The sequence below is a fragment of the Camellia sinensis genome, chromosome 8 (assembly GCF_055761805.1).
Source record: "Camellia sinensis isolate YWXY chromosome 8, ASM5576180v1, whole genome shotgun sequence".
In the NCBI taxonomy this organism is placed as follows: domain Eukaryota; kingdom Viridiplantae; phylum Streptophyta; class Magnoliopsida; order Ericales; family Theaceae; genus Camellia; species Camellia sinensis.
Window position 1 is genome coordinate 64,489,119 of NC_138968.1, and position 14,604 is coordinate 64,503,722.

Consider the following 14,604-nt stretch of genomic DNA (forward strand, 5'->3'; position numbering starts at 1 on the left):
TGCTTCAAAAGATTGGTACTGCAGATAATCCGGCCGATATGCTCACAAAGGTAGTTTCTGGGATCAAGTTCCAACATTGTTTGGACTTGGTCAACATCTCTCGGAACTGAGCACCTTCGGGTGCATGGCAGTGTTGATCGATCACTATGTTGGATAAGAGAATCCTCGCCAAGGTGGAGATTTGTTGAATATTGGCTACAGATTCTGGCCATGTGATGGAAAGTGGCAGCCAGCTACATGGTGGGGAAGCCATGAGGCCATGTGAGTTGGCCATGAGGCCATGAGAAGCTATGTGATGCATCAATCTGGAAAGTCACCGAAAGCACAACAATGGGCTGGCAGCCAGCTCTTGCATTTGTAATCTCTATATATAGAGAAGCTAAGGAGAGTTGAGATGTACAACTGAGATAACAGAGAGGTGTGAGCTTAGAGAGCAAAGAGAGAGAGAGAATTACAGAGAGTGTTGTAATTCTTACCATTTTGTTCAATATAGTGAATCCGCTGCCCGTGGACGTAGGCGACTTGCCGAACCACATTAAATCTTGTGTGTTATTGCTTGTTTGAGTTCCCTGGTGTGCCCCCGATCTGCAACACATAGTTGTTCAGGAATATTTCCACTGAACATGTTAGCTCGTATGCGCAGTTCTGATAGTGATAAGAAGTCTTTTCCAATGTATTTGGGTATGTTCCCGTAGAATCGATTTTCTCCAAGATCAAGCATCGTCAAGCCTTTGCAGTTCTGGAATGCAAAAGAGAGTTCCCCAGAAAGATTGTTGCTGCTTAATTTTAACCAAAAAAGCACTGGTAGTGAGCAAATTGAACTTGGAATCTCACCATATAAATTGTTTCCGGATAAACCTATGATTCCAAAACTTGGTGAATCCCTCCATTAATCATGGATTTTTCCAGATAAATAGTTGTTTGATAGATAAAGCATTGCTAGATGTTCCATCCTACCTACGGACAATGGGATGCTACCATTTAGAAAGTTCCCAAATAAATCAAGAACTTCCAATGACAGCATCATTTGGTCGATGTTCATGGGAATTGATCCTGAAAATAAATTGTTTGCCAAGAGGAGATGTGACACATTAGGCCAAACTGGGAGTGAACCCTCTAAGCAATTGAAACTTAAATCCACTAGATACGCTCTAGAAAATACTAATGAATTAGGAAGCACTCCATGTATCCAATTACAAGAAAGATCTAACCAAAAAATCTGCGGAGATAACTCCCAAAGCCAATAAGGTATTGTTTCTGAAATGGCAACGTTTGTGAGCCTTATATAAGAAAGTCGTTTTTGATCACTTAGCCATGCTGGAAATCTGGGACCCAATCGACAGTTCCGGACTGTGATTTCTGTTAGGCTAAAAGGAGGAACCCATTCGCGGCTCATATTGAAGATTAAACTTTTGTTCGACGATGATATTCTGAAACTCTGCAATTTTGTGAGACCTTGCAATTGATTTTGGGAGAGAGCACCTTCCCAGTAATTGTTATCAAGTAACAAGAAGTTTAAGTTTGCAAGTTTTCCGATGCCATCTGGTATGGACCCATTCATTTGATTAAAAGAGAGGTCTAACATCTCCAATTTGGACAACCTTCCAATTGATGCTGGGATTGGGCCTAAGATTAAGTTAATAAAAAGTAGAAGGTATCTTAAGTTCTGAAGGCGTGCTAGTGAATAATCTGGCAACTGTCCACTAACTTGGTTATTTCCAAACCATAAATCTTCTAAGCTACTGTTGCTGCATTCAACCAAACACCCTATAAGTTCACTTATGTCTCCGTTAATTTGATTTTCGAATAAATCTAAAGTTCTCAAGTTACAGAGGTTTCCCCATGGGATATCAGAAACAGAGGTCTTCATATAACTACTAGAAAGATATATTTGCAAAAGGGAACTTCTATTTAACAACCATTGAGGTATTGAAGAGTTGAAATTGTTATCAGAGATATCAAGGACGGAAAGGGAAGTGAAATTTATGTTTGGTATAGAGTGAGGCAAGTTGTGAAGCTCACAACCTCGCAATCTCAATTCCGACAGAGAAGGAAGCATATTAAGAGCTTGCAGTCAATTAGTACTTGCCAAAGTGAGGTTCACATTTCCAAGATTAAGATATTTTAGAGAAGACAGACCAACAAGCCAGTTTAAATCGGAAAAATTGATATTTTAGAGAAGACAGACCAACAAGCAAATTTGATAGGTTTCCAAGATGAGGAGGAATCATTCCACCAACGGATGCATTAGAGAGATCGAGGTAGCTCAACTTTTCAAGTGAACCTAAGAAGTTAGGGATTGCAATCCCTTGGAAATCATTCATGCTTAGGTCCAAATACTTCAAATATTTCAAGTTGAGCAAGGAGGAACTTACCTCACCACCCAAACAAGATGAGTTGGTTGTAGGTGCATAACCAATTTTTTTGTCATAACAGTCACTGAGGTTTCCAAGGTCCAGCGCTACAACATGGCCAATCTGGTTGCTGCAACCTACGCCCATCCACGTACAACAATCAATGCCTACCCAAGAAGAAGAAAGTAGACCAAAAGGATCTGTGAGACCTTTTTTGAATTCAACAAGTTCTTTCCTTTCAATCTCTATGCAACTGGGTTTGGAATTGCTAGAGTTGGAACTGAATCTACTGGCTTCAAGGGAAACAAACATCAAAAACAAAGGAAGGAAAAGAACAAGTTGAAAACAACTGTTGGCCATGATACAACTCCAAGTTTTGTCCAACACAAAACGTATTATATATGCAGAAATGTAGGAAATATAGGATGTTTCATGGAATCTACCAGTCAGCAACAAACTGTTTGTCCTTTAAAATAAAAAAAGTATATATACTTATTATAAAACACAAAATTTCACACAAAAGAGATGGTTCATGAGGTAAATTCAATGTATTTAGGCACGTGTAGACGCGCCCGTGGGCCTCACTACAGTTCGAACTCGATTTGTGTCACGGTTCTTAATCTGAACCAAAAGAGTCCCAAATCCGGTAAATCGTTTTGAGAAACAGATTTTTGAAAAGAAGTGTCAAACATGGACTGCTTTGCCAGATACAGAGTCGCCACCTAAATATTTTATTTTGGGGGAAATTTAGGAAACCCTGACTCGGTGCCAAAGGCCACGTGTCCGTCATCACCAAAGTTGCCTCGGCTCGGGAGCTTGGGTACGATTGGGGAAGGTCAGCTATGAGCACCCCCTCTCGCCCGATCCGAAGATCGGCCTCTACTAACCATGATATCCGATTTTGAAAACGTTATGTGTTCTTATTCCGGTTATTAGCCTAGAATTACTATGTTATGCACACAGCAAACAAGTATAGACCAAATCACCTAAATTGGAACAAAACATAGCATGTTTGTTTTGAAAATGGTTTGCTACTCGCAAGTAGGATAAAATACAGGTTTTGCCGCCCTCAAGTGGGCTTTTAGAAGAAATGGTTTTGCCACTATCTAGTGGGCTTAAAATTCACAGTGTTAATGCGTTATTCCAATTTAAGCAATTCGACCTCCATCCACAGGCATTCAAGCAGTTATATCATATAAGCAGCTAGCCTCATGGTAATCATGCAATTATGGCAATACTCACACGCATGCGGCATGCTAAAGCATAAAAGCTCACCTAGTACTCCAAGCCGAAACAGAAACCAGTTAGTAATCACATGCATGATCCTAGTTCATGTTTTGAAATGGCTAATGCAACACATGCAAAGATGCAATCCAAACAGGCTCGGCTATCCTAAACATGGCATGTGAAATGCTGCAAATAACATGTACTCAATTTGGGATTGAAAATACGATGCAGTTAGTATGATGCGCCGAGCCCGGTGCATGCGAAACAGATGAATGAATGCAAACATGCTGTCATGCTGTTATGCTAATTTAAATATGCCCTAGTCTACCATCATAAGTAAGTAAATAAAAGGGAAGAAAGATGTGGGATTGGAAGACATGCACACACGCACCCACACTTATTACAAATTTGCCCTCGCTCGGAGGGACCAAAAGAATAATACAATTCGAGTAATGAATTACCTATCCTAGCTAATTAATTTATTACAGACCCTCTAATTTAACAAATTAAATACAGAATAGGGATGGCCGCAGTCCTGCCTCGGGATACGAGAATGATGCATGCTCGATCCATCTTGCTCGGAAACCCGTACCATGTCACTGCTGCCTCTGTTAATGCTGCCCTGCTCCTCTGAAAATTGCCAAAGTCTTGGAATATGTTCTCTGCACGCTGTAGAACATCATCGGCTAAGAGAAATAACCACCGGCCATGGGAAATTTCCATTGGCTTCGTTCAAGTCTATCGGCCACATATTCTTTGCTAGTCGGCACTAAACACTGCCGATCGGCCACAAATTCCTGCTGGGACCTGCAGTTGACAGCAGCAGAGGGCAAAGCAGTACATGGCATGGAATTTTGAGCAAATGTGAGCTTGGTCACACTCCCAATCATGCAAGAGACTCAAGGGAGCGTGACCCTCGACCATCGGGCCATCAATTGTGCATTTTTGATGCATGATGGCCTAAGAGGCCGAGGTTGCAATTCAATGTAAAATGCATGCAAACAAAACACATGAATACCAATACCCTATCATATTGGAGTCAAGGGGATTGGCGACCGAGGGTTGAGGCGCGTTTTGTCACTTGAAGTACAAACACTCCTCAATTCTCATGCCCGGTTTGACACCCCAAACCAAGCAATGCAATGCATATATACAAACTTAGCTCAAATGCACAACATGAGGTTAAAATGCAAAACATGCCAAATGTAATGCAACCTAAACATGCAAACTAAGTTAGTGCATTCTAAATGTGCCAAGTATGGTACATTGTATATGATGCAACTAGATAAATGCCATGCCAACATGCAAGTATGATACAATGTAAGCATGAGGACCAAAACAATGCAACATGATCATGCAATGGTGGTGCTAAATCATGAAGGGAAAACCTCAGTCCATCCCAAAACAGTGACCAAAAAGTGTCCAAAATGATGAACAAGCACTCATGCCAACATGCAAGCCAAAGGGGTCCAAAGCTAAGGCACAAACAAGGGGCATTCTACTACAATCATCATGACCACTCATGGCATGGACTAAGCGACCAAAAACAGATGTTCAATGCAGCAAAATACACCCAAAAAACCCGCTGATATGGCAGCCCCAAAATGTCTTAAACATACAAGCATGCACAATGCCCATTTCAAGGCACAAAACTACAACACCTTAATGCATGGGAAGGGACACAAATGACAATATAAGACCACCTTACATGGACTGAAATATGATCTTAAATAATGCCAAATCATGAGGATAGTCTAAGTTAAGCATGCTAGAAGCCAAAATACTCAAGGCCTACAAGCCAAAATGCAAAGCAACTACATCAAGCATGTCAAACATGACCAAAACAGTGCCAACAGACCTTAAGCATGACAAATCATGACCGAAAGCTTCAACAAGCTAAGCTAAATCATGCAAGCATGGAAGCCCAAATAGAAGATGCATTTCTATGCAAAAGGGAGGGATACAAAACAAAGGTATTATGCATGCAAAAGGCCACAATCCCGACCAAAGATAGAGATATATTATGATCAAAAGACACCTAAAAACCTCTGAAATAGGGCCAAAATCAGTCAAGCATGCATGTTGCCCTTTAAGCCAAAACAAGGATAAAAGAGAGACAAAAGGGAGAGGGGTGTCCCTCCCCTATGCAAGACCTCAAACCATCTTCTTCACCACTGAAAATCCACTGGATTTCAGTGGTGAAAAGAGCAATACAACAAAGTCAACAAGGTTTAAAGAAAAGGCACCAAAAGAGGCCTAAGAGGGAGAGTTCGACCCCCAATGCCAAAATGACCTAATGAGATGTCTTAAGCATGAAAATACAAAGCTTTTTTCAGTTATACACAAAGTCTAAAACAGAAAGCAAGATAGCTCAAAAGCCAATGCAAGATTGGGGAAACTAAAGTAAAGTGATTACCCTTGAAGAACCCTTGAAGAACAGTTGGTCCAGCCACCCTCTACTGACCAAAATTAGTCCAAAACCTCAACAAACAACCCTCAATGCCTCTCAATCTCGGAGCAAGGTGTAATGGTGTGTGTGTTAGTGCAAAAGTAAGGTCAAAATGCACTTTTAGGCCAAGAAAACACACACAAGGGAGGAGAGAGAGAGAAATATAGAGAGAGAGTGTGTATGTATATGTGTAAGCTCTAGTTTTTGTGTTCAAAAACTCTAACCTAGAAGAAGGAGGAGAGCTCTCTTCTTATAGAAGTTTTCCTCTTGCAAAGCTTACCAAACAAGCTTGCTTTGAGGGAAATCCCTCCATACACGTGTATAGAGGGGAACAGAGTGGGTGCCAGCTATCACAGCTGGCACAAAATATCTACTAAAAGTAGATGAATAGTGATCGGCCATTCAAAATTACCATTTTGGCAAAATAAATGGCCGACCGGCAATATACATTGCCGATGGCATAAAATCACTGACCGGTGGCCTCAAGCCATGGCCGGTGATGTGTGGAGATGCCTCACAAGGATCCTTCTGCAAATCGTTGCAACGGCCGTTCTCCTAGATACAGAGAGGCTTCAACTTCAAAAACCGTTTCGCATGGACTTGTTACACTTTTACCCTTTGAGAGGCTCGCTGGGCCGAAAACCTGGAAGAGCGACCCCGGCAAAAGTTAGAGCAAGAGAAAAATACAAAAAAGAAGAAGCAAAAAATGCAAAAGAAAAGAAAAAAGAAGAAGAAAAGAAAAAAAAAAGAATGAAAAGATACCAAAAAAAAAAGAAAATGAAAAGAAGCTCGCAAGGTCGAAAGCCCGCATCGGGCACCTTGGCAAAAGTTAGAGCCTAAAAAGTGAAGGTTAAAATACCCGAGTGTACCTTAACCGGAACTACGTAAGGCTTGATTCCCATGTTTGGGATACGTAGGTAACTTTATCCTGAAGTCCAGCCCTCAACGCTTTCATAGCGCCTCAGTCCATGTAATGGTTTTGATCATCCTTGCCTTCTCCAAATCCGATAGTTCGGTTGTGACAACCGGATACATAGGCAACTTCGTCCTGAAGTCCAGCCCTCAACACCTTCAAAGTGATTGTGTCCATATATTGGTTATGACCGTCTTCGTCATCTCCGTGTCCAAGAGTTCGACCACCACCAATGAAGACTGTTTGCGGACTGCTGCGGCATCATCCAAACAAGGGGCAACTTTCCGTTGCCATGATGTCGCCGTTCAAACCAGGGGCAACTTTCCGTTGCCATCCACCCCTTCCAAGCCAGGGGCAATTTTCCATTGCCTCCGATCCGAGGTTGTGCATCTCGAGAATGAGTTCCGCGCTCGTTGGGCGGCGGCCATTTACAAAAATAGTTTTTGAGAATTTTTACTGAGGTTGACCATTTTCTCAAAAATTATTTCATTTTCCAAAACTGGACCATTTTCTTGGACGCAAAAAGGAAAATTTTCAGTGCTTATAGTCTGATTTGCATGGTTTTCAAATAAAAAATCGAACAAGTACGTTAATCCGACTCTCATCTTGATCAAAACTGTTTTAGTAGAAAACCAAAACAAAAAAATGGTCAAAATGATGAACTAGGGGCACAGTTGAGTCAGGCGTTCTGTCTTTCCCCCGTCGTCAACATACTTGCCAGGAGGGCACTCTACCCACCAGAAGAAATAGCTGTGAGCTAACAGCATTGGGCATGAACCCGCAACTTCCTATTCATTCATCAATCACCTCGGGGAGGGACGAAAAATGAGAGAATAAAGAATAGAGAGGTGTAAGTTGAGAGAAAAGTAAGAAAAAGGGTTTTGAGAGAAAAAAACCGAGCCTGAGGGCCGAGTGATGTGAGAATCACAAATCAGAAAGGGTGGGAAATGTACCCGGAGGAACTGGCTCCTCGAAATTTGAGGTCTTTCGTTGAACATGTCCGCGCGTCGTGTCTTTCATTTTGATCACCTCAACTTTTGTTTTAGGTCTTTTCCGAGCGTGTCTCGTTGTATTTAGGTCGTGTACCCTTTGGTTTGAGTCCTCCCTGCTGTGTTCAGTTGTAGGCTCGATACCCCGGTTGAAAATCTTTTTTATTTCGAAAATCGTTTATGCTCAGAGTGTTGTGCCATTCTCTACATCTGTGCGAAGCAAAAGAAGAAGAAAAAATTTGGGGCATCTGAGCGTGTTTCAACTTCAACTGGTCCCGTCTTTGTGTTCCGTCTTGTCAGATTGGGCCGTTTGTTCAAGATTTGTTGTGTGCAGAAATGAGCCAAGCACTGTGTTATGGGTTGTATGCAGATTAATCCCTTGTAGAATATCAGCCGGATGTTCAGAATGTGCAGTGGTCGGTATGGTCTGTTTTTGCTGTTGACTGGTACATTATCTGATTATTACAATGCAAGTATTCAATTTTCAGACAACAGGTCAATTCCATTCACATTGAGGTGTAACATGGTGTGATACGATGCAATACATGAGATATGTAAATGTAACACTTTTTAAGTGAAAAGTTTGTTCATTTCATTATATTTTTCAAGTACATAGCTTTGAAAACAAAAATCTGCCTGCGGCAGTACAGGGTAATCTAACTACCAGCAAAGAAAAAGAGAGAAAAAAAAAGGGTACAAAAAAGAAGAAAAGCAGCAATCTGGATCATCATCAGTAGTCTCGGGCCCGGGAATCTGTCCTCACCCTCTTCCTGGACGAAGGTCCAGGGGCATCGTCATCAACATCGCCATCTGAGCCTGAGTCTGAGTCGTCTCCAACCTCCTCAGATGACCCGACCTCTGCCTCTGCCTCTGCCTCGGACTCGTCATCATCATCATCGTCATCATCGGGGGTCGGCGCCCGAGAGCTACTCCCGACATGAACACGCCCTCCCCTGATACGGGGATGCACAGTGTCTCCACGCCCTCCTCGAGCAGGAATAGAGGGCCTAGCCGGAGCACCACCCACCGAAGGAATCTGGAAGGGAGGCTGAAAAGCACAAAAGGCAAATACATCAGAATACTGTGAGCAGTGTATCAGTGCAGAATGCAGTGTACAGTGTGTGTGTGCCGTGAGCAGTTTATTAGTGCAGAATGCGGTGTATGAGCACAGTGTGTGAATGCCATGGGCAGTTTATCAGTGCAGAGTGCAGTGCATAAATACAGTGTATGCAGTATATCAGATGCTGTGAGATCAGTGTGTCAGGTGTTGTGTCGTGCATCAGATTACGTGAATCAGCTTATGAATGGTTTGAGACCATTGTCAGAAGGACATACCGGAATACTATAGAGGGCCAGGAGGTCGAAGGTCCGCTGTAGCATCCCCATCATAGAGGCATTCAACTCCACGGACTGTCGGGTGTACTCGGAGGACGCCTGCAAGAGTACAATATATATCAATATTCCGCGGAATATCAAATAAACTGAAATGAAATGCCAATGCAAGATGCAAAATGAAGTAATACATACCGGAGGCAAGTCGGGGATACCGGCTAACTCATGATTAGCCAGGGGAGGAGCAAAGGGGATCTGGTAGGTCGCCCCATCCTGCCCTCTGTATGTCAGTAAAGTGGGCAAAACAGGCCAGCTGGTCCCCCGCCCTCTCTGAACTCCACCCCTATCGCGGACTCGAGCTCTCCTCGACGCTCTTGCTCCAGCCCCCGCTCCCGCTCCCGCTCCAGCTGCCGGCGCCACTGGCCTCTCTCCCTCAACTCGACAGCCACCGCTCAAGGGTCGCATAATGTAGGTCCGGACGTACTCTGCGTAGTCGCCCTCGCCTCTGTGATGCTCTGCACCCCAGCCGACGATGTAGTCCCTCATCTCCTGGGCGACGAACCTCTCAGTATCTCTCATATGGGCAGGAGGTGGACCCGGGACTATCTGCTCCGGTAAACCCAGGGTCTGACGCAAGAAACGCTCGCCCAGGTACCAAGCCCGATAGACCGGGCCCTCCAACAGAATCCGACAACGGGCAGTCTCCCCTGCGCCCTCATAGTGATCCCTCACCACGGCCGGCAACGGAGCCCAGGGCTGCCAGGTGATCTGAAAATAATATGCAGTTTGTTATCTATCTGTTATTGAAAACATACAGTGCTAAGCGAAGCCTAAGCAAATTCTAAAGATGAACATACCTCCGCGGCGGTGATAGTGTCGAAGTAGCGGCGGAAGAAAATAAAAGACTCCCGTGGTCTCCGCACGCATCGCACGTCAAAGCGAGGAGAAAAAGGGACGCCGAGTGGGGTCTCCACATCAGGTACTGGGGTAAGCCTGGGAAAGTAGGCATACACCCACAACTGCAGAACAGATATAAGTATGACTATCAGATAAAGCAAAATACAGAATAAAGCAGAAGTGGCAGAGCCATGTGTTGTGCAGTGTATTGTACAGAGTATACAGTGTGTGCAGTATACAATCAAAGTAAAGCAGAGTATATGTGTGCCGCGTGTGCAGTATATAGTCAGTGAGAGGCAGATCGTGGTGTGTGCAGTGTACAGAATACAGAAAACGTGAAGCAGAAATGTAAAAGGGGAAGAAGATGTACCTCCCAAGCTCGCCAGTAGCCGCCGAGAAGCTGTCCGCTAAGGCGGGAAGAAGAGCTCATGTAACCATACAAAGTGGCCAAGCTTGCGCCACCCCAGTCATAACGGCGGATCTGCCTGACATCCACCAGTGCGCTCAACAGACATAGAGGCACGGTGTTCGCCCGGTCGGCGAAAAGGGTCGTCCTGAGCAGAAACATGATGAAGCCCCGCGCATGCTGATCCATCTCCTCTGGGGTCATCTGCGCCTCCTCCGCCAAGGCTGGCTGGATCCGAAAATGGCTCTCAAACCAAGAGTACCTGACAAACCCTACCCGAGCGAGGGGAGGCTGAGTGCCGAGCAAGTACAGCTGGGCGGCGTCCCACTCATCCATATCGGTGTCGAAGGGGATCGGATCACCCCCTACCCCGATGCCGGTGAGCATCGAGAAATCGTAAGGGGTCATCGTCATGTCCCCCGCAGCGGAGAAGTGGAAGGAGTTTGTGGTATCCCACCACCTCTCCACTAAAGCGGCGAGCAAGGGCCTGCAGGTCGTGAGCCGGGAGAGCCCCCTACAGAAGATGTCGAAACCGGCCTCGTCGACGATATGACGAACCGCGTCTGGAAGCTCTAGGTACCAATCCCGAGCGACGATATTCCCATACCCGCGGATGGTATGGGAATCCCCCTGTAATAAAAAACAACAATTGCAAGGCAATATTCAAAACGCAGTTTTAAGAAGCATACAGGTATACAGCATGTGTGCATGTTTTCAAATTCGAACAGACATCAGGTGCCGGTGTACTTACGGTGAACTACAACATGTGATGTGTTAGCGTGTTTGAGTGGTTCAGGGCAAATACAACATGTGTGCATGTTTTCAGACTCAAGCAGATATCGGGTACTAGTGTGTATGCAGTGAAATACAGTGTGCGCCGTGTGTTTGGGTGATTCAGGGTCAGTGCAGTGTGTGTGCACGTGTAAGTTTCAAACAGATATCGGTTGTAAGTTTGTTTGCAATCAACTACAGTGTACAGTGTATCGGTGAATCCGGGCTAAGCAGTTAGAGAACAGAATCAACTAATGGCAGTTATGTTCTACATTGCGGGAAATAATAAAACAGAAGAAAGAATGTTACCTCGGAAGCGCCGAAGGACAGATGGGAGGTAGGCTCACGCAGGAGAAGCTCGGGTGCCACGCTCCTCTAGAAGCTCCGGAACTGGCGTAGTCCATCGGGGAGCATCACATGAAACGCGGGCCTGTAGGTCTCTGGATCGAACGGTCGGATATAAAGTGGCAAGGGGTCGGCCTCGGGATCCATCTCAAGCTCGGGAGGGGTCCCGCCCTGTGGAAGATCGTCCGCCATCTCGAAGAGAATGCGAAAATGGCCGGAAGATGAAAAACCGGGCGAGAATGTGAAGAGTCAACAAAAAAGTCAACCCCGAGAGGGCCAGAAAAGGCCAAAAAATTCGAAGTGCGGAAAAGGCACGGATATCAAGAAAAACTCAAGGGAAACAAGCCCCGAGTGGCGGAAATCGAAAAAAACAACACCGAAATGAAATTTCAATTGGTTCAAAACGTTCGAAATGCAAGGGTGAACGCGAATCGAACGACGAAATGGAGGCTAGAAACGCAAGAAAGCGAAGAATCAAAGGAGGACAATGATCTAGAGAGAGGGGGAGAAATTTCGAGCAAGGGAAAGTGAAGAAAATAGGGCTAGAAGCCCTATTTTAAAAGACCCGTAGCGAAATGCCGAAACTGCCCCGATACAGGAACTTTTTGCCGGTCGGCCACACTCTTTGCTGGTCGGCAAAATATTGTGCCGATGGAAATTGTATGATGGCCGATGGATGGCCGGTGATGCATTTTGATGGCCGGTGGAAATCCGGCGGTCTCCCACAGTGGTTTTGGAGCCTCCTACACCTTTGTTTGAGTTATGTGTGGGGTCCAGGGCCTTTAGTGTTCAAAACAGTGCAAGACAGTGCATTTCCGGCGCTCAACCGGCCTCTGTTTTGACCTCGGATCGTGTCTTCTGTGCGTGGCACTCGAATTCGCGCAAGGTGTATCCTTTTCGTATCCTTTTGGCTTTTACAAAACTCAAAAGTTGCCCCATGCGCATCGCATGTCAATTGCACTGTCTTGTGCATTTCAAATCAATCGCACTGTCTTGTGCACTCGCGTTGTCTAAACGCATCGCGCAGTTTTGCGCATCTCATTGCATTTTGCATGCATTCAATTTCGTTACTTGCGTAGACCGCAATGCTATCCTTGCGTAGACCGCATGTTTGTAATCAATTTCATTACTTGCGTAGACCGCAATGCTTTCCTTGCGTAGACCGCATGTTTGTAATCAATTTCATTACTTGCGTAGACCGCATGTTTTACTTGCGTAGACCGCATGTTTGTAATCAATTTCATTACTTGCGTAGACCGCATGTTTTGCTTGCGTAGACCGCATGTTTATAATTAATTACGCTACTTGCGTAGACCGCTTGTTTGTGATTAATTTCGTTGCTTGCGTAAACCGCATGTTTTGTTTGTGTAGACCGCATGTTTTGCTTGTGTAGACCGCATGTTTTCCCTGCGTAGACCGCATGTTTTCCTTACGTAGACTGCATGTTTTACTTGCATAAACCGCAATGCTTTCCTTACGTAGACCGCATGTTTATAATCAATTCTATTACTTGCGTAGACCGCATGTTTTGCTTGCGTAGACCGCATGTTTTCCTTGCGTAGACCGCATGTTTATAATGAATTTCATTGCTTGCGTAGACCGCATGTTTTACTTGCGTAGATCGCAATGCTTTACTTGTGTAGACCGCATGTTTATAATCAATTCTATTACTTGCGTAAACCGCATGTTTTTGCTTGCGTAGACCACATGTTTTCCTTGCGTAGACCGCATGTTTATAATGAATTTCATTGCTTGCGTAGACCGCATGTTCTGCTTGCGTGGACCGCATTCTTATGTTCAATTTCATTACTTGCGTAGACCGCATGTTCTGCTTGCGTGGACCGCATTCTTGTGTTCAAATTCGTTACTTGCGTAGACCGCACGCCTGAAAACAATTTTTTGCTTGCGTAGACCGCATGCTTATGTTCAATTTCGTTGCTTGCGTAGACCGCATGCTTATGATCAATTTCGTTGCCTGCGTAGACTGCGTGCTCCACTTACATATCTGTACCTTCACAGCATTGTTATGCTTCCCACTTGCTTTGCGTTGTCACGCATTTTCAAGTACATTAATATGCATGTTGTTAATCACATTGTACCTGTTAAGTTTGTTTTCTTTGCAGGCGCGATATTATATGTACGGTTCATTTAAGGCTGGTGCAACCAGACGAGCCGCACAGGTATTGTATCCTCTGAGTGAGACATATCGAGAATATACACGGTCTAAGAGACCTTAAATCCTTGGAAGGTGTAAGACCTTTGGCGCATTGATGTGCACAGTTCGTTTGCATTGTCATGCATGTCTTAAGCCGCACGTTGTTGCGCATTTCAAGTTCACTTGCATTGTTATGCATTTCTTGTGCAATATACACGGTCTAGGAGACCTTAAATCCTTGGAAGGTGCAAGACCTTTGGCGCATTGATGTGCGCAGTTCGTTTGCATTGTCATGCATGTCTTAAGCCGCACGTTGTTGCGCATTTCAAGTTCACATGCATTGTTATGCATTTCTTGTGCAATATACACGGTCTAGGAGACCTTAAATCCTTGGAAGGTGCAAGACCTTTGGCGCATTGATGTGCACAGTTCGTTTGCATTGTCATGCATGTTTTAAGCCGCACGTTGTTGCGCATTTCAAGTTCACTTGCATTGTTATGCACTTCTTGTGCAATATACACGGTCTAGGAGACCTTAAATCCTTGGAAGGTGCAAGACCTTTGGCGCATTGATGTGCACAGTTCGTTTGCATTGTCATGCATGTCTTAAGCCGCACGTTGTTGCGCATTTCAAGTTCACTTGCATTGTTATGCATTTCTTGTGCAATATACACGGTCTAGGAGACCCTAAATCCTCTGAAGGTGCAAGTCCTTCGGTGTTTGTCGTGCCCGAACGACTTTTGACAAGTTGCATTATACATGTATTT

General features: G+C 44.5%; 1 protein-coding gene across 1 annotated transcript; it reads right to left on the bottom strand.

Moving 5' to 3' along the window:
• Positions 1-889: 889 nt before the first annotated feature.
• Positions 890-2,059, bottom strand: LOC145797799 (receptor-like protein 14). Its single transcript, XM_082885220.1, has one exon. The coding sequence runs from the start codon at positions 2,057-2,059 to the stop codon at positions 890-892; it is 1,170 nt and encodes a 389-aa protein (XP_082741346.1).
• Between the last annotated feature and the right edge of the window lie 12,545 nt (positions 2,060-14,604).

Bases quoted from the DNA above. Each gene is read 5' to 3' on its own strand.
- LOC145797799 (XM_082885220.1), bottom strand. From the start codon at position 2,059: ATGCTTCCTTCTCTGTCGGAATTGAGATTGCGAGGTTGTGAGCTTCAC.